This window comes from Phacochoerus africanus, chromosome X (assembly GCF_016906955.1).
Source record: "Phacochoerus africanus isolate WHEZ1 chromosome X, ROS_Pafr_v1, whole genome shotgun sequence".
In the NCBI taxonomy this organism is placed as follows: Eukaryota; Metazoa; Chordata; class Mammalia; order Artiodactyla; family Suidae; genus Phacochoerus; species Phacochoerus africanus.
The window spans coordinates 91706675-91728989 of record NC_062560.1 but is presented as its reverse complement, the minus strand read 5'-3'; the positions used below and the strand labels follow the sequence as shown (position 1 = coordinate 91728989).

The window sequence follows — 22315 nt, the reverse complement described above, 5'->3', positions numbered from 1 at the left end:
TAGATCTGTATTTTGAAGTTAATTATCTCTTCCAATATTGGTGATAAACTTAGAAGTATTTTCCCTAAGTAGTAAGTGTTCTGAGTTAGGAATTCTTTCAAACTTGAACTGTATATGAAAAAATAGATATTGCTTTAAAATTATAATATAAATTCAAATATTTACAGTATTGCATTCTTATTTTCCTTTATAGATTACTGCTTTGCATGGAGAAGTAGAAAAAGTGAAACTGGATCAGAAAAGGTAGAATCTTAGATTCCCTAGGTTGAAAGATTAAAGATATGTTTCTTTGTCTAGTTGTTTTTTTTCTTGTTACAGTTTATTGACATTTATTTTGTCACTCCAAATTCCTTTCATTACCCTTCTACTGATTTGGGTTTTTTTCAGGCTGGAAAAAGAATTGGATTTTATCCTGTCACAGCAGAAGGAATTGGAAGATCTCTTGATCCCTTTGGAGGAGTCTGTTAAGGACCAGAATGGGTCTGTGTATCTGCAGCACACAGATGAGCGTGAGAGCACGTAAGTAACTGAATAGAGGCACGGGGCAGGACTTAGCTATCAAAAGGGGGGGGATGAAATGGAAGGCAGGGAATAAAAATTCATAGAAAATTACCAGTTCTGGTAGTTGCCATTTATCAAGTTATTCAACTTATTTACTGTTTATCTTTTCAGGATGCTTGAAAATGAAGTAATCATCTGGCAGTTTTGTTTTATAGCATTTTGTACGCTGTTCATTAATCTCAAGCTTATACATAACCACTGTAAAGTTTTTATATTTGTCAAGTTTGTTCTTAAATTAGAAATACAAAATTCATGTGTGTGGTGTCATGATGTTGTGGAATATTTATGGTCTTCTATTTATATTGACTCTTTTAAACCTAATGTTCATGCAGTTGCCTCAGTGATAAATCCATTTCTTATTTTAAAGGCAGTTTGTTAATCAGGGGGCAAACTGCATGGCTTTTAAACATTGAATGATTTTATCAATGTCTTGGGCTGGATGTATTTTATTTGTGTATGATATAGTCTTTACCTTCAGTAAATAATTGCCAGTATTCCCACAGTAGCTTTATCTCTTTGCAACTGAGATTTGGTCATCAGGCCAAATTATAAAATGTTGCTAGAACTTATATGAATGTGCTACATAAACTAGGTTGAGACTAATCTGACTCATTCTATCAATAGCTTATTAGTGAATCAAGACAGCTTATTTTTCAAAAGGCTTACAAGTTAACTATTTTGTAGGTACATTAAATATGGTAAGTACAGCTCATCTTTGTGGACCCTAATTCTATTTCTAATTTTGTATTTCAGCTTTTGTGAATCTTTCTTTTCTTTGCATTGCTTATTCTATGCATTCTGTCATTTTTTGGGAAACATTCATGGCTATGAGAATCCTAACTGTAGTTTGAAGAAAGGGACTAGTAATTGAAATATTAGTCCCTTTCCAATTGCTTTTAGGCAGTCAGATTTATATTTTGTTAGAATCTTCACTAAAATTTCCAACAATCTAGGCAACCAATTACCTATAAGTACTATAGGATAGAAAAGCAGTAGATAGTTATCAATAAATCTAATTGAATTATTTAACCTTTATAGACATTAAAATTGAAAGATCCTCTGGCCACTTTAATTCTCATTCATTGACTAGGTTAAGAGTGTGCGTGTGTGTGTGTGTGTGTGTGTGCACAAATAGTTTTGGTGGAAATCTTGAGAATTTAACCAATTAATTGGTTTGTTGTGAACTTAGCAGATTTATCAAAATCATTGAAGACATCTCAGTATTTATCAAATGTTGCTAAATTCCAAATAACTTTTCACATATCTAAGTGACCTATGAATTTATTTTGATACTTAAAAAAGAGTTCCTTTGCTTCAGAGCTCCCCAGAACGTTATCCAGAGGGTAAATAGGTGACTGTAAAAATAACAAGGTTGATAAAAACCTTCACCTATGGAGTCTTCATAGAATATGGTCCCAAATGCTATGTCCATAAAATAAGTGCTGTTAGTCATAACTGAGACCCATTGAGAAGGTAGGGAAATTGTGGCAAATCCAGTTGGCAGTTTCATTCTTTGTATGCCAGTAACAGTACATAGTGGAGAAAACGTCTTATTAATCCCTTTATTTTATCTGCCTTTTCAGTTACAAGTTAGCCGAAAATATAGATGCTCAGCTGAAACGAATGGCACAAGATCTCAAGGACATTATTGAGCACCTGAATACCTTTGGAAGTCCTACTGACACTACTGAGCCGGTGTGTTAACTGCTTTGTCTTTTTAGACAACCCAAATTTAGGGTGAAATTAGCATTCTGTTGATCCTTTAGCTAGTCACCTACTCCTGTCCTCTAGAGTGCTCCTTATCCGCCTCCAGAGATATGAAACTCTTGGATATAGTTAGTAGGGCAGGAAATATTTAGGAGCAGAAAAACATTGTGAGTTTTTTGTGATTTTTCTCAGGAGGGTAAAAAAATTACTTTTCTCCTCAAATTTTCAGTATTTTCTCTCTTTTGTCCATAAGTATGTCCCTGTTCTTATTTTTCTGTTCACTTACTTGTTAGCTATTGTTCCTTTTACATATTAATCTATATATTCTTATAATTTAGAGTATATATTATATATATATATATTTGAGTCTGTTACGTATATCCAGGCATCCTTAATTTATAATTAAATTAGGCTATAGCTTAATAGTTTGATAAGTCAACTGTTTGAGACTTCAAATATATTTTTCTTTTTTATACTTTTAATTTTTCAAATAAAAAAATTAATGATTTTTATTTTTATCATTATAGTTGATTTACTCTAATGTTTTGTCAATTTCTACTGTACAGCAAAAAGACCCATACATACATATATATATATATATATATATTCTTTTTCTCGCATTATCCTCCATCATGTTCCATCACAAATGACTAGATATAGTTCCCCTGTGCTATACAGCAGGATCTCATTGCTTATCCACTCCAAATACAATAGTTTGCATCTATTAACCCCAAGCTCCCAGTCCATCCCTCTCCTTCCCCCTCCCCCTTGGCAACTTCAAATCTGTTCTCCTAGACCATGAGTTTCTTTTTTGTGGAAAGGTTCATTTGTGCCCTATGTTAGATTCCAGATATAAGTGATATCAAATGGTAGTTGTCTTCCTCTTTCTGACTTATTTCACTTAGTATGAGAGTCTCTAGTTCCATCCATGTTGCTGCAAATAGCATTATTTAATTCTTGTTTATGGCTGAGTAGTATTCCATTGTGTATATATACCACATCTTCTTAATCCATTCATCTTTTGATGGACGTTTAGGTTGTTTCCATGTCTTGGCTGTTGTGAATAGTGCTGCAATAAACATACGAGTGCATGTATCTTTTTCAATGAAATTTTTTTGTTTGGATATAGGCCCAAGAGTGGGATTTCTGGGTCATATGGTAGTTCTATATTTAGTTTTCTAAGGTACCTCCATACTGTTTTCCATAGTGGTTGTACCAATTAACATTCCCACCAACAGTGTAGGAGGGTACCCTTTTCTACACACCATCTCCAGCATTTGTTATTTGTGGACTTGTTAATGATGGCCATTCTGACTGGTGTGATGTGGTACCTCTTACTAGTTTTGATTTGCATTTCTCTAATTATTAGTAATGTTGAGCATTTTTTCATGGGCATCTGTATATCTTCTTTGGAGAAATGTCTATTCAGGTCTTTGGCCCATTTTTCAATTGGGTTGTTGGCTTTTTTGCTGTTGAGTTGTATAAGTCGTTTGTATAGTTTAGAGATTAAGCCCTTCTCAGTTGCATCCCTTGAAACTATTTTCTCCCATTCCGTAGGTTGTCTTTTTGGTTTTATTTTTATGGTTTTCTTTGCTGTGTAAAAGCTTGTCTTTGCGATTAGGTCTCACTGGTTTATTTTTTCTTTTATTTCTGTTGCCTTGGGAGACTGACCTAAGAACACATTTGTAAGGTTGATGTTAGAGAATGTTTTGCGTATGTTCTATTCTAGGAGTTTGATGATGTCTTATCTTACGTTTAAGTCTTTCAGCTATTTTGAGTTTATTTTTGTGCATGGTGTGAGGGTGTGTTCCAGTTTCATTGATTTCCATGCAACTGTCCTGTTTTCCCAGCACCACCTGCTGAAAAGACTGTCTTTTCCCCATTTTACATTCTTGCCTCCTTTGTTGAAGATTAATTGACCATAGGTGTCTGGGTTTTATTTCTGGGTTCTCTATTCTGTTCCATTGGTCTGGATGTCTGTTTTTGTACCAGTACCACAGTTTTTTGATTACTGTAGCTTTGTAATATTGTCTGAAACCTGTGAGAGTTATGCCTCCTGGTTGGTTTTTGTTCTTCAGGGTTGCTTTGGCAATTCTGGATCTTTTGTGGTTCCATATAAATTTTTGTATTTGTTCTAGTTCTGTGAAAAAGTCATGGGTAATTCTATAGGGATTGCATTGAATCTGTAGATTGCTTTGGGTAATGTGACCATTTTTACAATATTAATTTTTCCAAAGCAGGCGTATGGAATATCTTTCCATTTCTTTGAATCCTCTTTAATTTCCTTGATTAATATTTTATAGTTCTCAGCATGTAAGTCTTTCACCTCCTTGGTCAGGTTTATTCCTAGGTTTTTAATTTTTGGGAGTGTTATTTTAAAAGGTATTGTATTTTTATATTCCTTTTCTAATACTTCATTGTTAGTATACAGAAATGCAACTGATCTCTGAATGTTAATCTTATATCCTGCTACTTTGCTGAATTCATTGATCAGTTTGAGTAGTTTTTGTGTGGGGTCCTTAGGGTTTTCTATATATAGTATCATGTCATCTGCATATAATGGCAATTTTTCCTCGTCTCTTCAAATTTGGATACTTTTATTCTTTGGTTTGTCTGATTGCTGGGACTAGGACTTCCAATACTATGGTTGAATAAAAGTGGTGAGAGTGGGCATCCTTGTCTTATTCCAGGTTTTAGCTGGAAGGCTTTCAGCTCTTCTCCATTGAGTATTTTATTTGCTGTGGGTTTGTCACAAATGGCTTTTATTATGTTAAAGTATGTTCCTTTTATACCCACTTTGGTAAGAGTTTTTATCACAAATGGATGTTGGACTTTGTCAAATGCTTTTTCTGCATCTATTGAGATGATCATGTGGTTTTTGACTTTTCTTTTGTTAATATGGTGTATGGCATTTATTGATTTGTGTATGTTGAACCATGCTTATGAACCTGGGGTGAATCGTACTTGGTCTTGGTGAATGATCTTTTTCATATGTTGTTGGATTCAGTTGGCTAACATTTTGTGGAGAATTTTTGGGTCTATGTTCATCAAAGATATTGGCCTATAATTTTATTTTTTTGGTAGTTTGTTTGGTTTTGGTATTAGGGTGATGGTGGTATCATAGAATGTCTTTGAGAGTGTTCCTTCTTCAACCTTTTGGAAGGGTTTAAGAAAGATGGGTATAAGTTCTTTTTCGTATGTTTGATAGAATTTGTCTGTGAAGCCATCTGGTCTGGGACTTTTGTTTGTAGGAAGTGTTTTTATTACATATTCAATTTCATTTCTTGTGATCAGTCTGTTCAGTTGATCTGTTTCTTGATTCAATTTTGGCAGGCTATTAAGTCTCTAGAAAGTTGTCCATTTCTTCTAGGTTGTCAAATTTGTTGGCATATAATTGTTCATAGTATTCTCTTATGGTTTTTTGTTTTCCTGCAGTATCTGTTGAGATTTCTCCTTTTTCATTTCTTACTTTGTTTATTTGGGTTTTTTCACCTCCTCTTCTTGGTGAGTCTGGCGAGAAGTTTGTCAATTTTGTTTACCCTTTCAAAGAACCAGCTCTTGGTTTTATTGATTTTTTTCTATTTTTTTTCCTGGAATCTCTGTTTATTGATTTCCTCTCTGATCTTTATGATTTCCTTCCTTCTGCTGACTTTAGGTGTTGTTTGTTCTTCTTTTTCTAATTCTTTTAGGTGGTGAATTAAGTTGTTGATTTGAGATTTTTCTTCTTTTTTGAGAAAGGCCTGTATTGCCATGAACTTCCCTCTAAGCCCTGCTTTTGCAGCATCCCATAGATTTTGAATGGTTGTGTTTTCATTATCATTTGTCTTGAGGTATTTTTTAATTTCCTTTTTGATTTCCTCATTGACCCATTGTTTTGGTTTTTTTTGTTTTTTTTTTTTTTTTTGGAACATGTTGTTTAGTCTCCATGTAGTCAGTTTTTTCTCATTTCTTTTCCTGTGGTTGATTTCTAGTTTCATGCCATTGTGGTCAGAGAAGATACTTGAAATAATTTCTATACTCTTAAATTTGTTGAGGTTAGTTTTGCACCCCAGTATGTGGTCAATCCTTGAGAGTGTTCCATGTGCACTTGAAAATAATGTATATTCTGATTTTTTTTGGAGGTAATGTCCTGAAAATGTCAATTAGGGCTAACTTTTCTATTTTGTCATTTAGGATCTCTGTTGCCTTATTGATTTTCTGTCTAGAGGATCTGTCCATTGATGTGAGTGGGGTGTTAAAGTCTCCTACTCTGATTGTATTCCTATCAATTTCTCCTTTTATGTCTGTTAGTGTTTGTTGTATATATATGGGTGCTCCTATATTAGGGGCATATATATTGGCGATTGTTATATCCTCTTCTTGAATGGATCCTTTTATCATTAAATAGTATACTTCTTTTTCTTTATGGACTTTGTTTTAAAGTATCTTTTGTCTAATATGATTATTGCAATGCTCTGCTTTCCTATCTTTTCCATTGGCTTGAAATATCTTTTCCCATCCCCTCACTTTCAATCTATATGTATCCTTTGCCCTAAGGTGAGTCTCTTGTAGACAGCATATTGTAGGCTCTTGCTTTTCTAGCCAATCTGCCACTCTGTGTCTTTTGATTGAAGCATTCAGTCCATTGACATTTAAGGTGATTATTGATAGATATTTACTTATTGCCATTTTAAAGTTTGTTTTCCAGTTGAATCTGTTTCTCCTTTGTTCCTTTCTTTTTTTGGTTTGATGATTTCCTTCTATTTTATGCTTATGTCCTCTTCTTTTTAATTTCATGGATGTAATGTTTGGTTTTGATTTGTGGTTGTGCTGTTTTTCAAGTATGTTAACCCCTGCTTGCTTTAGCCTGGTAGTCCTATAGGCTCAAACACATTCTAAAAAAAGAGTCTAGATTTTCTTACTTTCCTTCCCCACATTTTATGGTTTTGAAGTCCTTTTTTAATATCTTCATATTTGTCCTTTTGCTGTTTCTTGTGTTTATCGTCACTTTTACAATAGGGTTTTTTTTTTTTTTCCTTTTAGATCTGTAAACTGGCTTATTTAAGTGATTGCTTTCCAATTGTGATTTCCTCCATCCTATTTCTTTTTAGTTCTTTTTTATTTAGAGAAGCCCTTTCAGTATTTCTTTTAGAATGGATTTAGTATTGCTGTACTCTTTTAGTTTTTGTTTGTTGGAGAAATTCTTTATTTCTCCTTCTAATTTAAACAATATTCTTGCTTGGTGGAGTATTCCAGGCTGCAGATTTTTCCCTTTTAGAACTTTGGATATATCTCGCCACTCTCTTCTGACCTGTAGTGTTTCTGTAGAGAAATCCGCTGATAGCCTTATTGGGGTTTGCTTTAATTAACGCTTTATGTTTATCTTGCTACCTTTAGAATCCTCTCTTTATCTTTAACTTCTGCCATTTTTATTATAATATGTCTTGGTATGGGCTTGTTTGGGTTCAACTTGTTTGGGGCCCTCTGTGCTTCCTGTATCTTCATATCTGTTTCCTTTAGATTTGCAAAGTTTTCAGACATAATTTCTTCAAATATATTTTCAATCCCCTTTTCTTTTTCTTCTCCTTCTGGAATCCCTATTATGCGTAAATTGGCCCACTTTATATTATCTTATAGATGTCTTATATTGCTTTCATGTTTTTTCATTTGGTTTTCTGTCTGCTGTCCTGATCGGGCGATTTCCATTATTCTTTCTTCCAAGTCACTAATTCGTTCCTCTGCATTATTCATTCTGCTCTTTAGTGCCTTTAGCTCAGTTTGAATCTCTGCAAATGAATTTTTTAATTTTTCTTGGTTCCTCCTTATAGTTTCTAGTTACTTTCTAAAGTAATCTGTGTTACTGTTTATATCTGCTCTTAAGTCCTTCATATTCACCCCTAAATCCTTCACTGTTTTCACTACCTCCCTTTTGAACTTAGTGTCTATTAGGCTGCAGAGGTCTGTTTGTTGCTTCAGGTTAATTCTCCTGTTCTTTTAACTGGGAATGGTTCCTGAGCTTCTTCATTTCGGTTATATTTTCCTTTTTCTGTGAGTTTAGCAAAACCCACTACTTGAGTCTTGAGGGCTAGTTCTATGCAAGAGCACCCCTTTGTATTTTGTGGAGGGTTATTGCTTATTTTTGGTGTGGAAGTTTGGATATTTTCTGTCTCTTCTTTCAGTCCCAGCAGATGGTTATCCTCTTGATAGGGTGCTGAGTGTGTTTCCAGGGAGAAGGAGGCAATGCATAGGGCTAGTAGTCAGTGCCTGGTTGCTGGGCTCTTGACAGTAGCAAGGACCTGAAGGAAGGTAGCACAGGCTATTCTGAGTTGCATGGTCCTGGGAAGTGGTAATGAATCTCGGGAAGATTTAGGCAGTGCCTGAAGCATTTGGCAGTGGCAGGGGCAGGGTGTTAGAGTACCCAGGGGAGTGAGAGCAATAATGGGTGATGTTTGCTTACAGCATTCTCCTTTGTGGTGCCCTCTGAGGTGATTGGGGCCTCAAGTGGTGTCTGCTCATGCACCCCTAGTGGTGGTGGGCCATGCCCACCTGTGGAGTCAGAGATAACTGTGGTGGTTTTCCCCCACCATCTGTGGACCACACAAGAAGCACCCCACCCCACTTAGCCATGCAGGAGGTGCTGCACAGGCTACTTCTGGCTGCAGGGTCCTGGGAAGTGACAGTGATCAGGCATGCGTAGGCACCCCCCAGAGCATTTGACAGTGGCAGCAGCAGAAGGGAGGGTGTGGTCCCAGGGGAGTGAAAGCAACAATAGGTGGTGCTCAGTTGCAATTCTCTTTTTTTTTGCCAACCTCTAAGGTGACTGCAGCTGCAGGTGGAGCCTGTTTACAGACTCCTAGTGGTGGCAAGCCATGCCCCCCTCTGGTTTCTGAGATGACTGCCGTGGTTTATCTCCACCACCTGTAGATTGTGCAAGAGGCGCCACATCGCACTTAGCTCCCTGCTGCCCTTAGCCCACACAAGAGGTGCCTGGCTAACTGCAGCACCCTCAAGAGGTATCTGGTCTCCTGTAGCCCAAATAAGTGGCTTCTTGCTACCTGTAGACAGCACCAGAGGCTCCCTGCCCTCTGAGAGTCCACGTCTGTGCAGGGAAAGAGATTCCTATGGTGGTTTGCCCCTCCTTCTCTCGCCCTCCCCAACAATGGTGCTTGCTTCTCCTGAGGGCCCAGACCTCCTCCCAGGTTCCCTCGGCTGGGGCGTTCCACTCTCCAACCTGTGGCACACTGCTCCTTAGCCCCTCCGGCTCTCTTTACAAAGTCAATCCTAGTCCTCTCCCTGGAACTGACCTCTAGAGCCTGAGTCTCAGTGCCCAGCCCCCACCCGAGCATCTCAAGCTGTGGTGTCTGGGGCGGTGCTGCAGATGATCTGTGAGGCTGTCACTCTGCTTTGGCCTCCTCAGTCTAGCTGCTGTGCTTTACTTGGAGATTTTGACGTCCCTCTGTCTCAGCTGATCACCCTGTCAATAAGGTGGCTTCCCAGGTTTTGGTTCCTTTTCTCTTTAATAGCTTCCTCTCAGGAGTGCTAGTCCTATCCTGATTCCTTTTCTCTGTATTTTTTTTTCCCTTTCATTTTACCCATTTATGTGGAGGATTTCTTGCCCTTTTTGGTGGTTTAAGTTCTTTTGCCAGTGTGCAGTACACATTCTGTGAGAATCATCCTACATATAGAAGTGTTTTTGATGTGTTTGTGGGAGAAGGTGAGTGCAATGTGTTACTCCTCTGCCATCTTGATCCTTCTCCTAGAATATATTTTTCCATAGAAACTTTAAGTATGGTTATTAGGTTCCTGCATGCCTTATGGAATCCTAGTTAACTCATAATGCAAATCTGTCATAACATGAGAAAATACATTCAAGGCTCCAATTAGAGGGTTGAGGTGTTTTGAATTAATTTGATAAGTTGAGGTGTTTTGATTGGGCATTTTTCCTTTATTTATACTCTAAGGAGCTTATTTCTTCTGCTTTTCCCTATTGTCTTAGCAGTGAAATGGAGTCTTCCTTTTCACTACTCCCACCCCATGGCAGTAGTGGTAAGAGGAATTTCCCACTGGGAGATCCCATTGTACTTTCTATCAGATGATTATAATTAGGAATGAGGCCAGGATCAGAGTAGGTGAAAATGAATCATATATATATATATATATATATATATATATGAATCATATATATATGTATATATATAAAATAGTGATTATCTTTAGTAAGCTTTTTGTCCTACTATATATAGACAGTTCTTTATATATGTATTACTAGCTTTTAAAATTAGAATTAGATAGCATTGTATAGTTGAGGAAGCATTAGAATTTTATTTTAAGTCATTTAATCTCTCTGGGTCTTAGCTCCTTTTGCAGAATGTCAAAGTCGACTAAATGATCTTGAAGTCCCCTCTAGCTATAAAAATAATGTCATTCTCTACTTTGGGTGAATCTAAAGTTCAACAGAGACAAATGAAAATTAGTCTGAGACTACATGTACATGCTACCATCTTCCTGTGTTCACGCTGATGATCAAGAATTGACAATATAGATTTTCTTTTTAGTGAAATATTAGCTCACCATTGTGATTCTAAAATCCAAAATTGTTCTTTGTCTTGGATCTTTGATGCATAGATAAATACATGCAGATTTAGACATGTCTAGTTTCTCTGTGCTGAATTAATATAAGACAAATGTTCTGAACAGAGTAAGTAAATAGAGACTGTAACCTTATCCTCTTTCTCTACTTGGCCTTGGATTGTTTTATTTTATTTTAGTAGAGGAGAGTAAATGATTTGAGTCTTTTGTTTTTAATTTTTCTGGCAAGTGTGATTGAGATGTTTAAGATGGGTGAATTAAAGGATAATTGCTTCTTGATAGCAGGACGAAGCAAGAGATCAGCAACAATTCATTTCTTTTCTCAGATAGCATAAATTATTGGACGGGAAGCAAAGGAAACATTTGCTGAACAGTAATATTCTTGTAGATAATTAATTGTAACCAGATCAACAAACCTTTGTTATTGTGGGCCATTCGCCAGCGTAGAAAAATACTCAGTATGTTCCAGGATATTCACAATGACGAGATTCACCTGTTTATTTTTACCATTTTGGAGGGGAAATAGGAAAGACCACACAATATTTTAAAATGTGGACTTAATAGCAAGTCCATATTATGGCATATGATATTCAGTCACATATTTTTTACAAAAATTCATTCTTCCTACTACAAATTATGCTTCTGTTTGTTATATTAAAATCACTAAATTTGCTGTTTTTATTATACACTGTTTTTTAAAGTGTGGCAACATTTTCATTTCTTCTTGTTTTCAATATTATCCTGGACTTTGCCAGAATATTTGTCAAAAGTGTTCTAAAATTTTTAAAAGATTTAGCATTTGTTACTATAAAGTTAATATATATGCTTATTCAATATATTAAGCTTGGGAAATATGGCAATCTGTAAAGAAAACTAAATCACCTATGGTACTAGTACTCTGCCAATATATTAGAATAGATGAGTATATTTCTTTTAAAAAAATTTTTTTATCGCAATTGATTTACAATGTTCTATCAATTTCTGCTGCACAGCAAAGTGACCTACCATACATCCATATACATTCTTTTTTTTCACATTATCCTCCATCATGTTCCATCACAAATGACTAGATATAGTTCCCTGTGCTATACAGCAGAATCTCATTGCTTATCCACTCCAAATGCAAAAGTTTGCATCTACTAACCCCAAACTCCCAGTCCATCCCTCTCCTTCCCCTTCCCTCTTGGCAACCACAAGTCTGTTCTCCATGTCCATGAGTGTGTTTCTTTTCTGTAGATAGGTTCATTTGTGCCATACATTAGTGTATTTCTTCTAAGTAATTTTTTGCTGTGCCAGTAAGAATGCTTTTTTTCTTTTAAATAGCATCGGAAACATGCCTGTATAAAGTTTTGGATTGTGTCTTCACTCAATATTCTTTCATGATATTTTCCTAAAATTTTAGCCATTCCTTGAAAATATGGTTTTAATGACTCTATAAAATTTCATTAGAGTTGATTTTACCATAACATATTTAATCATTTTTTAAATTGGGATAGATATTGTTTCAAATTTTTTATCATTATAAATTTAACCTGTAATGATGTTTAGATTTCAGTATTTTCTCTGGATAGATTTCCAGAAATATAATTATAAATATAATGTAATTATAAATTATAACTATAATATACTGCATTACAAAGTATGAATATTTTAAGGCTTTGCTATATATTGCAAAAATTTATATTTTGAAGAGCTAGGTCAATTTATAGTACCATATGCTCTATATGAATATACCTATTTTTCCACACACACCCTTGACAACTGAGTATTATCATTTATTAAAGATTGCTTAGTTGGTAATCATGCCATTTGTGAATAACATGGATGGACCTTGTGGGCATTATGTGGAGTAAAATAAGTCAGACAAAGACCAATGCTATATGATCTGACTTATAAATGGAATTGAAAAACTAAAACTAAACCAAGCTCATAGATACACAGAACAGATTGGTGGTTGCCAGAGGCAGGAAAGGGTGGTGGGCAAAATGGCTGAAGAGGGTCAAAAGGAACAAACTTCGAGTTATAAAATAAATAAGTAAAAAAATAAATAAGTCATGTGGCCATAGTAAATAATATCCATTATTGAAAACTGCTAAGAGAATAGATTGGAAAAGTCCCCATCACAAGAAAAAAAATTTTTTGTAACTGGTGTATGTTAACTAGACTTAATGTGGTGATCATTTCGCAATATACACAAATATTATTGTATACACCTGAAACTAATATATGTCAATTATACTTCAATTAAAAAATTGTTGCTTTTGTTAACAGAAGGTAATATTTAAAAACATTTTATGTGCATTTCTTATTAAATGTCTCTTAATATTCTTTATTTTTGTACTATAGAAGTCAGCTTTTATTGTAGAAATTGAATTCTTAACAGTTACAAAATAGATTGAACTAATATATAGATGTAATGAACATTACAAATATGAAATAGCAAAATCCCATACAATTCTCATAGCACATTTTCAGGCAGTTTCTTACCAGAAGAAATGAAAATAACTTCCAAATTTCAGTTTTTTATTTTTATTTTTTGTTTTCCATATCAGAATAATCATAATCTAAAAATCTTGTTTTTGTTTTTAGCTCCAGCAGGTCTGCAAAATTCTGAATGCTCATATGGATTCTCTGCAATGGATTAATCAGACATCAGGTAAGAGTTTATTTGTACATCAAATTATCTGCATTGCAGGTAGAAAATGTGATTCAAGTCAGCACCAAGACCGCACTCAAATAAAAGCTCAGTTGTAGGGGTGTTGTTAAATTTAACACATGGTGTATCTGTATTAATCCTGAAGAACTCTAATTGCTTATTTTTATAAAATGAAATGCAGATAACTAGAAATGAATAAAAATTTTGAGTGTTTAGGAAGGGAATGGAAGAGATAGGGCTATAAACAGGACTTCTTTGTTTATACCTTTTTATATAATTTTGACTTTTGGGCCATTTAAAAGTTAAATACTCAAAAATTAAAATTAAGCCAAAAATAATAGGAAAAAGACAAATGCTAAAACTGAATACAAAATGAAACCAAACAAACCTGTGTAACTAACTTATAACAAAATCATGCAGTTCAAATAACTTTTGAACAAAGTTTTTTAAAAATTTTTTAATTTTTTATTAATGTATAGTTGATTTACAATGTTATGCCAATTTCTGCTGTACAGCAAAGTGATCCAGTCATACATATTTATACATTCCTTATATTATCTATCGTCATGGTCTATCCCAGGAGATTGGATATAGTTTCCTGTACTATCCATTCTAAATGTAATAGTTTGCATCTACTAATGCTGACAAACTCCCAGTCTGTCCCACTCTCTCCCTCCTTTGAACATAGTGTTCTTGATGGTGCATCCTTGCTAGAATGTAATCTTTTTATTCAAATTGCCTTCAAAGCTAAATTTTATTTTATTTGATTCAGATTTTATTCTTTTTTAATAGCCAAACTAATTTAATAAATGAATATAATAAAGTTAATGAATTAAGGGTCAATATGCAAAAATCACCTCTGTCTCTACATTCCAGCATTAAACAAATGAAAAAATAACATTTAAAATACACCATTTAAAATAGCATCAGAAAACATTAGTACCTAGGATTAAAGCCAATTAAATATATTTAAAACCTCTATACACAAAGCTAGAAAACATTAACTCAGTAAGTAAAAGACCTACATAAATATCATCTCTAATCTTTAGGATGTAATCTTAATGATAAAAAAGAAGTGCAAAGAAATCTTAAGCTGGAGTTGCTGCTGTGGTGCAACAGGTTGGGGATCTGACATTGTCTCTGTGGTGGCACAGGTTCAATCTGTGGCCGAGCACAATGGGTTAAGGATCCAGCGTTGCTGCACCCATGGCATAAGTCATAGCTGTGGCTGAGATTCAGTATCTGGCCTGGGAACTTCAATGTGCTGCAGGTGTGGACATAAAAAAAAAGAAATCTTAAGCTTTCTTAAAATTTTATTGTTAGTTTCAGAATTATACTATAATTATATAAACATGGTATAATAATGATGCTATTTCATATATTTTATAGTATAAAGAAAATGCACAAATATATTAATGATAATAGAAACCAAGATTTTCATTGAAAGATGATATATTTTTCTTTCCTTCTTTTATACTTGTATTATAAATTTGAATTGGAAATATCAGTATGAATTCCTATTCCCTATTTTCTGTACATGGAAAGGGCCAAGAAGCAATGACACACACTGATAGCAGTGAGCACATCTAGCACCAAGATCTTGGTTCCTAAATACCATTACCATTAAAAGGAACCAAGACTTCTTGGAGAAATACCTGCTCTCAGGTCTTAGTCAAGGAAAGAGTTAAGTTTGGTACTTTTTATGCCAGAAAACAGAGATTGTTCAAAGGCTAATGAAATTATATCAGGACACAAGATTGTGCTTTAATGGGCTTCTACTGGCCAAATCAGGTTTCAACATCAAAAAGAATGACAATGATGGATGATAATACATTGAGGGAGAAAAAATTCATGAGTCTGCAGTGATACTCTAAAGAGAGAGAGAGAGAAATGGGAGGTGCAAGGAAAAGTCTTTATAGAAGCATGCCAGAATTAGAGAACCACTGTTAAAAGCGTTTTCAACGGAACACTTTTACTAAGCTTTCCCTGATCCTGAATATCCTGTCTCATTTATAAAATATTTCAACTGTTAGTCATTTCTTGGCAGAAAAAATATAATAGCAGGAAATGGACCAAATAGATAGTTATTGTTTTTGAGTTTTATTTAGGTATAACTTTTATGCTTCATTTTAATTACATTAATTTATATACAGTCATTTTTTATTTTATGATTTTTATTTTTTCCATTATAGTTGATTTACATTGTTCTGTCAATTTCTACTGTAAAGTGACCCAGTCATATATATATTTCTTTATTAATTCTTTTTCTCACATTATCCTCCATCATGTTCCATCACAGGTGACTGAATATAGTTCCCTGTGCTATACAGCGGGATCTCATTGCATATCCACTCCAAATGCAATAGTTTGCATCTATTAACCCCAGATTCCCAGTCCATCCCACTCCCTCCCCCTCCCCCTTGGCAACCACAAGTCTGTTCTCCAAGTGCATGAGCTTCTTTCCTATGGAAAGTTTCATTTGTGCCATATATTAGATTCCAGATATAAGTGATTATACACTCAGTTTAATTGTACAGTGTAATGGGAAAGTCACAATTTTGTAGCCTCAGCTTAATGATTGATTCAGGCAAGCATCATCAAGGAATGCTAAAACCATTGAGTTTAAGATTGTTGGGGAACAAAATATTTGCATGGTCTCAAAAATACCACTCTACAGATTACTTAAGAATTACAAAAGAGAAAATGTGCCTTTAGAACAGAGCTATCTGATGAGTACCACTTTAATTAAGTGATCAAATTTAATATCACCAATAGTGGGATAACTTATTATTGTGTGTCTCTTGATCTGACATGAGAAGTGCACAGTATCCCATATGTAGTATTCTTACCAAAAAAGTTTAACTGAATCAAGTCACAAGAAAATAATCAGGCAGTCTATATGTGAGACATTCTGAAAGATAATTGGCTTTGACTCTTGAAAAATCAGTCATGGGAAACAAAAAAAATTCAAAACAAAAAATTAAGGGGATTGTTGTAGATTAAAAGAAATATAACAATCAAGTCTACCATATTAACTTTGATTAGGAGTTCCCATCATGGCTCAGCAGTTAGCGAGACCAACTAGCATCCATGAGGATGCAGGTTCGATCCCTGGCCTCGCTCAGTGGGTTAAGGATCTGGTGTTGCCGTGAGGTGTGGTGTAGTTCACAGATGCAGCTCAGATCCCGCATTGCTGTGGCTCTGATGTAGGTCAGTGGCTACAATTCTGATTAAACCCCTAGCCTGGGAACCTCCATATGCAGGGGGTGTAGCCCTAAAAAGACAAAAAGACCAAAAAAAAAAAAAACGTTGATTAGATACTGAATCAAAATCAAGAAGACATTTAGAACAATTGGGGAAATTGAATATGGACTATACATTAAATATTAAGGAATTTTAAAATTTTCTTATGTGTGTTATTGTGGTTATGTAGGAAAATAGTTTTATTCTTATAAACTACATGCTACATTATTTAGAGTAGTGTCATGTTTCTAGTTTTACTTCAAGTGGCTCAGCCAAAACCATTTGTGAAGAGAAAAAGAAGGAACAATTTGTGGCAATATGGTTAACAGTGGCTTAATGTAGGAAAAGGTATACGAGTTTATGATTCTTACTTTTCTCTCAACTTTTCTACCGATTTAAAATTAAAAATGGTGGGAACTGAGTTTTAGGGACTTTTGCCTAAATATGGACTATAATGAGACTTCAGTAATTAAGACAAATGGGGTCTAGTTAGCCAATCAGAGTTACTATTTTTAAAGGTGTGGTATGAAAATAATACAAATCTTATTTGGCTTTTTAGAGTCCTTATTCTCTGCATTAATAGAGGTCATCAGCCATGAACTACTTCTTTTTCCATTCTAAACATAACCTATATCATCATTATCCATCTTTACTTCCTTTTCTCTAAATTGTGTTTTGAATCTAATTAGAGGGAGGTTAAATTCTATATTGCTTTAGTACAAATTACCTGATGGGAAGAGGTTTCGGAGTCAGATATGGATTCAAGTCAAGGTGTTACCACTTAATAGTTGTGTGACCTTAATTGTTACTTAATCTCTCTCTAAATGGAGGGTAATATTTACCTTTTAGGGCTTTTGTAAGGATTAAAAGAAGTGACATTGAACTTTCCTTGAGTGGTGCCTGGCCCATGGTCGGTGGTCAGTAAATGATAGTAACAGAACCGGTTGTCAGAGTTTACTGCATATAGAAGTGGGGGTGGGGAGAAAGACAAGAAGGGTCTTAGAGTTCAAAAGGTAGCTATTAAATTGGGCCTGGAGAAGGTAGTTCCAGGTAGATTATCATTGAAAACTACTTAGTGATGTTAGAACAGCTGAGATGTGGGAGAATGTAAGTGGCCAGAAAACACTGCGCAATGAGATTATACAAAATTTCACTCAGTTGTATTCCTGTCTGATGCATATTTTCCTACAATGAGCAATGCTTTTTGGATGGAGTTTTGGGGGATGTCAAAATGTAATTAGGTAAAGAAAGATTATGGTGATTTTTTTTTTCTCTTGGCTGGGATCCTTTGTCATAAATGAAATCTCAAGGCTCTCAGCCAGTGTTTTCCTACTAATAAAATTAAGGTTGTTAGCACTACAAAGAACTTACTTTATTATGTAAATGAAGAAACTGCGGTTCAGAGAGGTTAAATGACTTCCCTAAGAGCACACAGTTAATTAGTGGCAGAGCTAGGACCAGAATCCAAATTTCCTAATTATCACAACAGTGTTTTTCTTCTACTGGTATGCCCTTAAAACAATTCTAACGTAGGCATTACTGGATATAAAAACAAATCTTAGTCATGTACCTAACTGTAGAGAACAAGAGTTTTGAAAGTATGATAATGGTGATACTTGGATGGGATGTAAGTTCTAGATGTTTGGGTAAAGTTCTCAGTGGACACAGGGTAAGAAGAGTAAGACAATGGAGAGTAATGATTACTTGGAGTTACTTTTCTGTTCAATTCAGCTGGAGGGGCAATGAGAGTTCACAGAGGTTCCCAAATGAGACAAAGTAGGCCATGATAATGGAAAAAGTCTGGTAATTCTTGATACTGTGTGCTCCTTTTTACTATTCCCACCCAAGGAAGCTTTCCTTTTCACATCAGCAAATGACATGATCAAGGAATGGAGAGTGGCAGAATTTAACTATGCTAAGAGAAGGTTTTTGTTGGTGGTGGTGGTTTATTTTGCTTTTTAATAATTAATGGGATCATGTCTGCTGAAATGATCTGTGGACTAAGTTGTTTGTTTTAATTTTTTTTTAATTGTAATCAATTGTTATTTCCCCAATACATTTTTTTTTTTTGCGCTACTGTACAGCGTGGTAACCCATTCTATTTTCTCACATTGTCATGCTCCATCATAAGTGACTAGACATAGTTCCCAGTGCTACACAGAAGGGTCTCATTGTTAGTCTATTCCAAAGGCAATAGTCTGCATCTATTAACCACACGCTCCCAATCCATCCCACTCCCTCCTCCTCCCCCTTGGCAACCACAAGTCTAAGTATAGTTGACTTACAATATTGTGTTAATTTCTGCTGTGCAACAAAGTGATTCATATATATATATAATTTTTCCATTATGGTTTATCACAAGACATTGAATATAGTTCCCTGTGCTGTTCAGTAGGACCTTGTTTATCCATTCTTTATATATTAGCTTATATCTGCTAACTTCATCCTCCCATTCCTTCCCTCCCTCAAACCCCTCCCCCTTGGCAACCACAAGTCTGTTCTCTATGTTGTGGACTGAGAAGTTTTAAGGTTAAACTTATCAATGAGTCTCTTTATTCACATTCTAAATAATACTTATAGAAAAACTAATACATCTGTTATTTTAGCAATAGAAATAATATAATTCGTTTACCAAAGAGAAATCTCTAAGATTTTTTTAAAACAATGATTTTAAAGCTGAAATCTGTATTTTGAAAGGTTTCTGGGAAACATTTTTATGATTTGATATCTTTAATGACAGTACAGTTTTTTCTGGTATAAAACAACTATTAATGCTAATAAGATCATGTATTTAAGTTAAAAATCAACTTGTTTTTAAGAGTGATTTGAAAATCATACATTACACTTTAAGTATGTTAAAATATTACACTATATTCAGTAAACTTTTCAATATCTATGAGTAAATAAAGAACCAGGCCCCTTTCTTCCTGTAATCTACATAGAACTATGATGGAACTGAAATAGAAAGAGATAAGCCATAAGAGTATTGAATGAGAGCATCTGAACATGTGCTGGTATTGGCCAGTTTTCAAATTTGATACTTTTTCATTTTTTTAACATTTTCTATGCTGCTTTTCCTCATGACTAATATAACTAATTGAGAGTTAATAGTAACTATAGTCATATAGTAGTGCCCTCTGTTATCTTTCTCTTTGTACAAATTTATGGCATTATTTCGAGGTTGGCTTGATGGCAATGCTGTAGTCACACATCTGTCTTCTCAGTTGGCATTCACTGAAACTGCGGCAACTCCAGCTCTGCTGGGACCACTTATGACAGGGTTGGCAATCAATCTGAGCCAATTTGTTACTCATTTAAAATATATGGAGCTACTTCTTTTAGAGGGGGGGAGATAGGCCTGAAGGAAAGGCATTTTTGGTTTCTTCATATACCAAACCTTGTCATATCTGTTAATATTTATCAAACAAGAGTTCCTGTCATGGTGCAGTGGTTAACGAATCCGACTAGGAACCATGAGGTTGCAGGTTCGGTCCCTGCCCTTGCTCAGTGGGTTGATGATCCAGCGTTGCCGTGAGCTGTGGCGCAGGTTGTTGCAGACACGGCTCAGGTCCTGCATTGCTGTGGCTCTGGTGTAGGCTGGTGGCTATGGCTCCGATTAAACCCCTAGCCTGGGAATCTCCATATGCTGTGGGAGCGGCCCAAGAAATAGCAAAAAGACCAAAAAAAAAAAAATTTATCAAACACCATAATAAAGGTGGAAAGATGGGTGGTGGAAAATCTTATACTTGTCATTATTTGAAAGTTCCTTAAATATTGTCATCACATTTGCTTCTCTTACGAAGTGTCCCAAAGGTACATGACTAAAATATATTTCATCTGTAATCATTGCAGTCTCTTATGGGTTAGACTGCCATAATTATTTAATATCTGCTCACAACATTTAGCCAGCTATTTATGGCAGAACGAGAAGAATCCTTAGCATACCTAGAAATGCTGTAAGAAACTTTGTGATATTTCTAAAATATAGTCCTACTAACACTGGCCTATGAACATCTTATTTATTTATTTTTGACATAAAATATACTTAGTCATCTAGTGTGATGCTACTAACTTACATAAAATGCCTTCAGGATTATTTTAGAGAAGCAACTTTTTTGATATGTCATAATCATATTTCATTTTTATCCAAAGTTAATGTTTATTGTTTGAAAGATTATTTTAAAATAGATTTTTCAGGGATGGGCATCTTTTTCTTTTTTCTTTTTTGTTAAATTGAGGTGTATTGGACATACAGCATTGCATTAGTTTTAGGTGTACAACACAATGATTCAGTATTTGTATGCATTGCCAAATGATTGCCCCATAAGTCTAGTTAACATCTGTCACCTTATTACATAGTTAGAATTTTTTTCTTGAGAACTTTTAAGATCTACTCTTAGCATCTTTCAATATGCAATACAGTGTTATTAACTATAGTTAAGAAACTTTGGTCCAGACAAGAAGTGCTTTAATTTTTTTTTTTTTTTTTTGGCCACACTCATGGCATGCAGAAGTTCCTGGGCCAGGGATCGAACCCGCACCACAGCAGCCACCTGGGCCACAGCAGTGGCAATGCCAGATCCCACTGAGTCACCAGGGAACACCTAAAATATTTTTATTAATTACTTTCAGCTGCTTCATATCTAAAGCGTATCTAATGCCAAGATGCCAAAAGATACCTTTGAATTCCAATTAATGTGTCTTCTTCCTATTTCATCTTCTAGAATAGAATCTGCTTTACTGATTGAGGTGGTTTCTTTTACCTCTTCTTTTTTCAAAAATTCTTTGGGAAATCTTGGTGACATCAGTTGATCAGTGAGGTCATCTGTGTGTTCTGGAGTATAATGTTTCACTTCAGAAACTTGAGAGGTGAATGCTCTTGATCTTGATCACAGATGTGGCAACAACACAAAGACACACTTTAAAAGGGCCTCTTAAGCTCAACAGAAACAGGTACTTACTTGCTTCTTCCCACTACAGATAAGTGAAAGGTATTTTATGTCTTCCCATTATTTAATGAGCTGCCCGTTCATCTCTGCTCCCCTTTACAGATGAAATAGATTTATTGTCACACCATTGTTCCTTGATCCTAAGGACTTTGTTGTAGGTTAGATTAGGGTACTAAGATTAAAAGTGATCAAGTCTTCAGCTTCTGTTAGGAAAGAGTATGTGATAGTTAACATTCTCAGAGCTCTTCTTCCCAAACTTCCTTTCTATATGTAAATCCAGATTTGAAATAAACTCAATACATCTGCAAAATTAGATTTCTCACTAATCCTACTTATGTACATTTTGTGCCCAAGTGAATTTCCTCAAGCTGGAGAGCCTCCCCAGATGAATTATATGTAACATGATTTAAATCACTCCCAAATAGCAGAATTTATATTGTTTGTGTGATATACAGATTTTTCTCCAAAGCAATTTTCTTCCTATTAGTGGCTAAAAACTATAAATATACTAGAGCCTTGCAATAATGCTGTTTTGGGGCCCACGCTCTATGGCCACCTCATAGATAAAGTGGCCTGATAGTATTTCACCAATGACATCTCCCCAGTTGGGATTCAGATAGACCTGCTTTAT

General features: G+C 35.0%; 1 protein-coding gene across 1 annotated transcript in view; it reads left to right on the top strand.

The window, feature by feature from the left end:
* The window catches only part of NUP62CL (nucleoporin 62 C-terminal like), an 84953-nt gene that overhangs the window by 48725 nt on the left and 13913 nt on the right, over positions 1–22315 (top strand). The window contains exons 9-12 of the mRNA XM_047764240.1: positions 194–243; positions 388–519; positions 2145–2256; positions 13426–13492. Coding sequence (XP_047620196.1) covers positions 194–243; positions 388–519; positions 2145–2256; positions 13426–13492 — 361 coding nt within the window. The remainder of the gene's footprint in view (positions 1–193; positions 244–387; positions 520–2144; positions 2257–13425; positions 13493–22315) is intronic.